Source organism: Micromys minutus (assembly GCF_963924665.1).
Source record: "Micromys minutus genome assembly, chromosome: 2".
In the NCBI taxonomy this organism is placed as follows: Eukaryota; Metazoa; Chordata; class Mammalia; order Rodentia; family Muridae; genus Micromys; species Micromys minutus.
This window is the reverse complement of record NC_137971.1, coordinates 48010779-48020845: the sequence shown is the minus strand read 5'-3', so window position 1 is coordinate 48020845 and position 10067 is coordinate 48010779. Positions and strand designations below refer to the sequence as shown.

The 10067-nt window shown below is 38.5% G+C and overlaps 1 protein-coding gene across 1 annotated transcript; it reads right to left on the bottom strand.

The window, feature by feature from the left end:
- Positions 1–476: 476 nt before the first annotated feature.
- Positions 477–9382, bottom strand: LOC308417573 (membrane-spanning 4-domains subfamily A member 12-like; the record flags this gene model as incomplete). The annotated part of the gene is made up of 6 exons (XM_080912940.1): positions 477–578; positions 760–870; positions 1501–1617; positions 3131–3187; positions 3706–3843; positions 9119–9382. 6 exons carry the CDS (start codon positions 9380–9382, stop codon positions 477–479), a joined length of 789 nt encoding a protein of 262 aa, XP_080769066.1.
- Between the last annotated feature and the right edge of the window lie 685 nt (positions 9383–10067).

Here is a 10067-nt window from a genome sequence, read left to right as displayed (position 1 = left end):
GCATGATTGGATCTGTGGTTTCTGAAAAAACCATGGGGAAGATGACCCAGGAGTTCCAGTGATTGGACACTGTAAACATTTCCATCTAAGAAATATCAACCTTGCCAGTGTCTGTCAGATCTATTTCATCCAACCAATATCAGACCATAACAAATTCAAAAAGATATCCAAAGAGGCTTGTGTTCCCAATGACATTTTATTGTGAAAAAGATAACGAGAATAGGTTTCCCATTCTAAGAACATTGCAGAGTTAGTTTTCAGCCCTCATGTCCTTTCTGTATGGCAGTAATGTTAAGCAGAAAGAGGCACTGATTGAAAGCCCAATGACTGTTAGCCATGATCCTAGGAACAAATTCCAAATGCAGGCACTAAATAGATTTGCACTGTGGGTAGCAAAATAACAACTTTGTAAGAAAAAAGTTTTTTTTCAAAGAAGGTTTACTACATGAAATTGTACCAGTGATTCTTTATGCCTGTTATCGCCTAGAGGCATATACGTTGTCATATACAGGAGAAGCTGAGGAAGACTCTTGCGTCAAGGGGTTGGCCGCATACACAGTTGGAGCAACCAGGCCAGACTAGGAAGGGTAAGAGAAAACAAGCAGAGTTGTTACACAGTCCAATCATTTTCCTCTGTCCCAGCAGTGTGGAGGACAGAGAGCTCAGTAGTCAGCTCACAGTGGGGTTTGGCAGATACCTAAGTCTAAATTTCTCTAGCATGTATTCAGGTTATTTTTACAAAGAAGAGCATCAACTTACTCTGTTGCCATGGAGGATAGTTTGGTTTGCGAAGTGGACCATGGCACCTGCTATGCTAAATTCCAACAAGGAAAAGATTGCCAGCACACCTGCAATTCCTCTCCCAGAAAGCTGAAATCATAAATACATAGACCGTTAGGCTGAACAGGAGAGGCTCAGGGTAGACTTCAGAAACACCCTGATTCACTGAAACTGCTAGCTTGCTAACGTTCATCTCACTCTGTGAGTGACATTAATAAAAGAACAACAACAAGGAGACTGTTGCCAAGAAAGACAAACACTAATATTCCATTATTCCTATATATTCCATTTGCTGAAAGAACAAGTCTTCCGATATTTTGAAGAAAACTCAAAAGAAGTTTGTATTGCTCCAAAATAAGAATTTGATGACAATAGAGAAATAATCAGGCGATTGCACACAAGCAGACAGTCTTCCTGTTTTCATTGTAAATGAGCCACTTAAAGACATGGCTATTGTATATATGCTGAATTTCCAAGTGTAGAAAAAGGAAATTCTGAACTCTGTCCATTGCTCCTTGGATGGCAATGGGCTGGCCATTTTGACTTTAATTATCTGCAAATATAATTTTTCCACTTTGTATCTTAGCAAGCACATCCCTGGGAATAGAGTTAAAAATAGAACGTTCTAAACAGAGCCACTATATAATGAATAGGAGACAGCAATGGATATAATCTGGCAGTGAAGAGACAACAGTCATGTGGCCAATGGCAGGAACTTACCACGATCCAGTAGTTTTGATAAGGGTAGCCATTGCTGTTCAGATCATACAGAAACATAAGCACTCCAGAAAAGGCAGAGATGATGCTAAAAATGTTTATTATCAGGGTGCTCTTCACCTAATAGAGGTAACAAGAACAATAATTTATATAAAAGACAAATGAATTTTAAGGGTCTTTCCTAGTTAATGATTCTTATATTTTTGGCTGTTATCCTAGCCTTTAATGGCTGAGCCACCTCTCCAGACCCAAGTTAATGATTCTTAATCATTGATATCTTGTTTTAGTTTTGATTTACTGAGAATTTAACTCAAGGTCTGATGCATTATTTGCAAGTGCTTTACCACTGACCTATATTCCCAGCATGAAACAATATTCAAAGTTGATATAATATCTTTCTTCTACCTTTCTGAGTAGTTGTGAAAATTATACTGTATCCTAGCTGTCAGCTCCCCCAAGAAGCTGTAGATATTTTAAATAATAGAAATATAAAAAGCAATGTAATGTATATGAAGCAGAATGCCATCCAACACATTCATGTAACAGCTTTGTTTACAATAACATCTCTACTCCACAACTGGAGAGTGTGCAGACAGTGACAGGCTTGGGAGCTCTCAGTTCTGTGTGGAACACCTTCATCAACCTCTTCCCAAGTCTCAGGATCTATGGGGAAGATCTTGTTATCTCCCCTCCTCTCTCTCAAGACAGAAAGAACACAAAGCTGGGTGGGTAGGGAGGTTGGGAAGATCTGGGAGGACTTGGCAGAAGTAAAAGTAAATACTCAAAATATATTTTATGAAAACTTTAGAGTAAAAATTGAAAATAACAACTCTACTTTGTATAAACAATAAAAGAACAAACTTAAGGCTTGTCTTAAACTTTCATTTAATTTTATTTTTTATCTGGGTGTTTTACCTGCACGCATATCTGTGCACCATAGTGCCCAAGGAAGCCAGAAGAGAGCATCGAATCCTCTCCCCTAGAATTTATAGAGATCATGAGTCACTGCGTGAGTGCATAACCTGTTATAATTTTAAGACCATTTCTGATCTAGGTTTATGCAAAAAAATCTTTCTCCTGGTTTTCCATTAAACTAAAAATTTATAACAAGGGCCATGCTGTGGCTCTGGTCATTTCCATGTGCTCTGCTTATGCTCTGAACTGGTTACTGTCCTGGCGATGTAAAGAACTGACAACAGAGACAGTCTGAGTAAGAATAGGAGTTACACGCCAGTGAAAAGTGAAATTACAGGATGGAGCTGAGGAATGGCAGTGAACACCAGGACTCTGTTATTCAAGAGGCTCTTTGGTGGTGGTGTTTTGGCTCCTAGATTTTTCCTTGGTTTTCCCTGAATGCCATGTGACACAACAAAACTCAGGAGCTAGCAAGTGACAGCTTAAATAACACGTGTGCTTTCAAGAGCCCGAATGTGGTCCTCTGCCTTTCCCTGTAGCACACTGAGTGCTGTTCCTCTGCTCCAGCACAGGCACTATCCAGCAGCTGGCAGATATTTTGAGAAAGAACTCTCCTCTATCCACACTATTCCAATCTACCATCTCAGGTTTTCCTTGCTAGTAAATCAAACCAATCTCTAAAAGAATTTAAGAAGTAGAATTTTATTTTCTAACTTACCAGACACTGAGTGAACTTCCTGAATGCTGATATGGAAAGCGAGCCAGAAACAATGAACTGTAGACATAGAGAAATCTGTGAATGGTAGGTTCTCTGTTTGTGCCTGGGGATGTCTCTTTGTACAAGATGTTGGTCTAGTTATGTTTGCTTGTTTCCCTCATATACAGCTCAGTATACATATATATAGCCTCTTGGGGATACATCTCTAATTCCCCACCCTCATTTTCTTGCATGTAAAGAACTCGGTGACAGATGACTTCGAGTTTGCTTGACTTACCCTCCTGCTCAATGTCATCTTATTCTCAACCTCATCTTGTCAATGGTCTATCTTCATTGTGTTTTTGATGATCCCCTTTCAAGACCTTCCATCCAACACATTGGTTCTGTATTAGGAATGAGTTTAAGCTGCAACAGAGTTAAGTCTGAAGTGGGGAGTGAGAGGCCCCTTTCTTCTGTTCAATCATAGACATTATTTATAAAACTCTCTAGCCATTAGAACTTTTCAAGAACCTTGGTATGTACAGGCTGGGGACACCCATCCTGCAAAGGGAGAGGTGTTCTAGCAATCTACTCACAAAGACTCCACCCCAGAATGGATATCCACCAATAAAAGCAGTAGAGTAAAATGCCCAAGTCATATTGTACGAGGTGCTCAGCAACCCGAGAACAACTCCGAAGCCTATGTGCACCAATCCAATTATAATTTGTACTCCCTGAAAAAGAAAGCAAAGAGGCATTTTAAAATAACCTTTTTATTGATAACCTGTGAAACGTTACAATCAAACTCATTCATGTTTATTTATCATTCATTTTACCAGGATACATGAGAATTCACTCAAGCAGTGAATATTTTGATGTATACTGAAATAGTAGGAGGGAGGAAGGGCCTCAGGTAAAACCTTTGTTTGAAGGGTCAGTGAGATGGTTAAGTGGGTAAGAAAATTTATTTCTAGTCTGATGACCAGTGTGTGATACTCAGACCCATATGGTGGAAAGAACTGTGCCAGGGGCCAGCCCCAGCATGGGGTGGGTTCTTCTTGAGGCAGCAGAGGGGGAAGAGTGTCAGCGGAGGACAAGACTTTGTCTTACAAGATATTTATGGCTGCTGTATAATAAAAGTTTGCTATCTAAGTCTAAGTTACTGTGCTACTGTAGCTGACCTGCTTTCTGTGATCCCCTGAGGCCAGAAACTGAGTCTCTGGTACTTAGCACCTCTTCTTAAAACAGCAAAATATTAAGTAAAAAACTGTACTGTCTTAGCTGAAACTTCTGGGACTCTAACTTTCAGCCTGCTAGACAGAAGTCACAGGAAGAAGGGACACTTAGAAAAGTGATTATAATGTTTTTTTTACTACGTAGTAAAATGTGTCCTATGAAAGCTATAAAGGAAAGCAGAAAGATCCTTAGTGGGGAAAGGGAAACAAGGTTCCTAAGGGGAAAAAGTTCTTCTAAGGGAAAAAAGGGGTGGAATGGAGTGTCCCCCTTTCTTTGTCCTCAGTACTTCCACATCTTTCAGAATGCATGATCACATGTTACAAAGTTTATCACACGTTCACACACAAAAAATCAAATCATAAATTGAAATAGAAACAGAGAATGTTTACGTGCATATCCATTAGGAGTAATGTGGATAAACATCTATCACCTGTCTCAGCTCCACAGGTTCACTGAAGATTTAAAACCATAACTAAGTTATTAGTGAAGTTTTGTATAGATAAACCCAGTCAATATTTTCTGTCCTAGCACCTATAATAAATCATTAGTTCCCTTTTTATGACCTTTGGTTAATTGTTTTACAACCTCTTGGAATGTGCTCTGAGAAGGAGAAAGTCTGGTGACAATCTAGGAGCAATTAACGAGTGACACTTGGGAGACTGGCAGAGTTCTCACTGCAGGTTTGACTATCAAAAATGACCTAATGGCAGTCTTACTATAAAAGAGCTTAACCATCAGTTATAATTTTAGGAGTTCTTATAGGATCATCATTAAGACTTAAGAAGTCATCTATTTGTCTATATAGCATCACTACAGGACAGTACATCTTCATAGATCTGCTCCAAAGGGGTGAGCTATAAATTAATAATTGTTATATATGTTTAATAATAACAGGAAAGGTATATTAATAGCAGGATTCTTTCCTAAAATGAATCAGTTACAGCCTTTCTGAATAAGGGCAAACCAGTTTTAGATGATATAATAATCCGAGGCTGGCCATCTCAGGATGATCACCTGCTAGTTATTAGCTTGTCTTGTTATGGCTCCTGACAGAACTGAGTCTTTCAAATTGCCCTCTGACTTTCATGCATGTGTGCATGCACATACAAACATACATACACTCACATACACATGTATGCACATACACATGTACACACACATTAAAAATTTTAATAAATTTGGTTTGATTTTCGAATGAACCATAAAGAAGCCTTTAGAAAGTATGACTCGTTAAGCAGCACCTAGTATCCTCCATGAGGATATTTGTTTGTAAAGTCTGCTGTGAGTGGGGTGACGGCGACTGTCTTGCATAAGTAAAGCAGTTCTCTGTCCAGGCAATGCTAGTCACAAGGAAAGGAATCAGTGGAAATCAAGTCACTCCTAGGATACTAATCACATGCCTGATAACACTCTAAACATCTTCATGTGTTATTTCATTTTACTGTGCCAACAGCTAGATAGAGACACAAAGCCATAAAGAATCGAATGCCCAAGGGTACAGAAGTATGAAGGAGCATCTGCCCAGAATGCTCCACAGCGGACTGACTCCAAAACTCATTTGGAATCTGTCTTTCTGGCTTAGGTTGGCTCCACCCATTCTGAGTTGTCTTGATTGCTATGCTAGTCAAATGGATTTGCCCTTTTCTTTGTCAAATTCTCTGACATTTAAAGATGTAAAACCGATGGTGTTACTTGCTTTTTATATTTCACTTTTTTAAATTTCAAAAATTATTATAATTTTATTTCCTGCGGTTGGGTATTTTGTCTTTATGAATGTCTGTGCATCACGAGTGTGCCTGGTGGTGCTCAAGGTTGTCCAAAGGGGTCAGATACCCTGAAACTGGAGATAAAAGCAGTTATGAGCCACAGAGTGGGTCCTGGAAATGGTATTGCCATCTGCAAGATCAGTGAATGCTCTTAACCACAGCACAGCCTTTCCAGTCCTGGTATTGCTTGTTCTTTAAATGTTGGACTGCAACTGTTATCATACCAAGTAAGAGGTATTTTACTAATGCTAAGGGATAAACCTTTTACTTTGTAACTTTTATCACAACTTTATTTGTGGAGTACACACAGATTTCTGAGAAGCAACAGTTGCTATATCCATTCAAAGCTCAGAAACATAACCATAGTTCATTTTGTCCCAAGTTTATGATTATATCTTATCTACCCAGGAAGATTGCAGCCACAGAAACTTCTGTGTTTATTTCCTCAATGAATAGGCACTGAATAAAATTAAATTGAATTAAAGGAAAAGTAACAATTACATAAATGTGCAAAACATCCACAAATTACATCATCCTTTATATACAGCTTCCGAGACATGATGGACTAATATTTAGCCAATGTTACATCTCAGATTGGAAACTCCTATATCTGACTTCAGATTTGTTTACATAATTGTTCTTCATGATCAAAATGTTGATATAAATTTCCCATCCTTGCTGACATCTTGATGAGGAGCAGATTAAGCTTTAATCCCCATTGGCCCTTCTTTTCTACCCATGTAGCCCTGGCTGTATACTTCATTGATCAACCACTTGGACATTCAACTTGTTCTATATTTTTGATGATTGTCCCAGTTTCGTTTCTGCTGAGTTCTTCCCCAGTTTCCTTTGTGTTTCTGTGATAAAATATCATAGGCAAAGAGTAACTTAGAATGTAAAGTGTTTATTTTCAGCTCACAATCTCAGATTATATATAGTCCATCACTGTGGGGAAGTCAAGGCAGAAACTTCAAAAAAACTAATCACTCATGCTCAGCTTGATTTTTCCACTTGCATACTGCCCAGAACTCCCTGCCTAGGGAATGGTGTCACCCATGGTGGATTGGACCCCCCATATCAATTAACTTAATTAAGATAATCCGTCAAATAGCAACATAAGGCATACAGTCCCTCATTAAGTATGTGTTCTCAGGTGATTCTAGGTTGTGCCAGATTGACAATTAAAGCTGACTATCACAGTGGCTTTGAGTAGAAGGGACAGACATTCTACCCCAATCATCTGTGGTCCCTGGAGTATTGTGACAACCAGGGATCTAGCTTCACAATCTTCATAGAGAGGACCCAGCTTCTGCCAATCATGTTTTTTTTAAAGCAGAACTTTATATTTTTTTAAATATATTTTGATAGCATATGCTCCAAATGCATCCTTATTCTAAACAGTAAAATCCAAAGCGGTCTTCTCCAGAGGTTTCACCAGGTATGCTTTTCACCTCCCTCTGGCTACCGTCCCACTGTTCCTTGCTTTAAGCATTCTGCTGCCCTTTATTGACCTTCTCTTGTTTATCAAATACATCATACACATTTCATCTGAAGACCTTTTACTGGTCATTTTCTCTTGTTCTGATATTTGTATGGCTCACTCTGAACTTCATGTATTTGAAATGCCCATCTTGATCAACTTCAAGTCACTACCTCTTCACTGCCTGCTTCTTCTTCCCCCTACACTCTGTATCTTACTGATTTATTTGATTTTAAGGTAGTGTATAAAGTACTAGGATTCATTATGACATTTCCAAATGAAATTATTGTCATGTTCTTTATCTTTTCCTCTCATTTATTTGCCTGTACCCTCCTCATACCCTCCCACTCTCAGAAGCCTCCCCTCTTCAACATCCTTTTCTGTTCTTGTGATCTCCTTTCTATATACCTATCTCTTTATAGTCTGTAGACACACTCACTCACACCTACCCACATACACAAACAGTAAAAGGGAGGATGTGCATATGAGAGAGAATGTAAGATTTTTGCCTTTCTATGTCTGGCTCATCTCAGTCAGTATCACCTTCCAGCATACTCTCTAGTTTGCATCCTTATTATGTGTACATAGCTGGGCCATAGACTCCCTGCAGGCAGAGGGTGTGCCTGGCTTGTGCTTCAAGATATTTTCAGTAACTGTATGAAGTTGGCTTTGTGAGCTATGAGTTTTCAGGAAATGTACTTCACTTGGAAGGGGAAGATTCAAGGAGCCACCTTCCCAGTGCATATTGGCTGTTTGAGTGAAGGGTTCATTTTCACTTACCTGAAACACTGTGACTTAACTAGACTATCCAAAGCATTAGCTGGTAAGATGGGCATCTATTGTCTACTGACTCCTATAGCCAAGATTTTGGAGCTCTACACAGGAAGAAGCATGGCACAATTTGGTGGGACTGTGTGAAGAGGCATAGGAAAGCTTAATAAATGATGGTCATTTCTGTCTAAGCAGGTTGAGTCTTTACTATAAGTCATGCGGGTTTTACAATGCTTAGAGAAACAAGACTATGGGTGTCCAGCTCAAATCAACTTTTGTAAAGCAAAGCAACAAAGCCATAACATTTCCAAGGCTTATTTTTAACATGTTGCTTTCCTCAGACTGTTTGCTAGTATTTCCATTCCCTTTAAAACAGTTATCAGTGATTGCTTTAAGTTATTTTGTCTTTATAGAACTATAGGTTAATAAACAATCCAAAGATAAAAGTAAGGTTACCTAAAAAAATTTCAGAAACAGTGAAATCAAGCAAGAAGGAGTTGGGCTCCTGTCATGTTACGATTCGTGAATCGTCTTGCTAGGGAGAGCCTTCTGTCAACTCTTAGACTTGTGTCTGATTTAAAATAAATGAACCCAGGTTGACTCATACACATTTGACCATTTCTTTCTGAGAGAGACACAGTTAACAGAATAGTCCTTACATGTGTTTGCTCACTAGATGATATACTATTTATAACTGGCAGATGCACAAAAACCTTGCAAATGCAACACTAAAATTCTATTGATAAATACACTCACCCCAAGTGCTATTGCTGCATCTTTAACGTTGCTTGTTGCTGCTCCTGGAGCTGGATTTACTGTTGGCACATTTTCTTGACCCAGATGATTGTTAGGGAAGATTCCTGGAGATGTAATGAAGGAAACTTGCCCAGTATGTACTTGGTTTCCTACATTTAAAAAACCCAGAGGTTGTTGAGGATGATGGACCATGGAACTTGTTGGTGGGTAAGGATTCGGAATGGTGCCATGCATTCCAGGATAGGTAGTCTGGGAAGACATCATTATGTCCCCTAAGCAGTACAAAACATACAGAAGTAACTCATTTATCAGGAAGATAAACAAAAGAAATCTTTTTTCGCATAAAAGTATATGAATACATTTTTGTCGGTACTTGATTTTTTTAAAGGTTTGATAGTATGCATTAAAATCTTACTAGTTACAATGACCATTATTACATGTAAAACAAGATGTAACCTGGAAATAGTCAAAGTTTTCTTGGTGTGTAAAGATTAAGAATAATGATTTTTTCTTTTCTTTTTTTTTGGTCTTTGTTTTTTTTTTCTTGAACTTCATATAGTCTGTGAGTTGCTTCTGGGGTGTTCAGAGCTTTCTGGGGTTAGTATCCAATTATCAGTGACTGCATATTATATGTGTTCTTTTGTGACTGGGTTATCTCACTTAGGATGATATTCTCTAGATACATCCATTTTCTTAAGAATAATGAAAGAAATCTTGTCATCATTTTTTATGCAAATGGGAGAGAGAAACTGAGCAGACACTGACTAGTGACAAGTAATAGAAATAATGTCATTTGACCTCGTAATGGTGGGAATACATTTAGTTTTCAGTTCTTTTTATTTATTGTGTGTGTGTGTGTGTGTGTGTGTGTGTGTGAGTGTGTTTTTTCCTGAGTTCATTGCTTCTGTAAGGCAGCAGAAGACAGAAGGGGACTGAAATGTTAGGAATC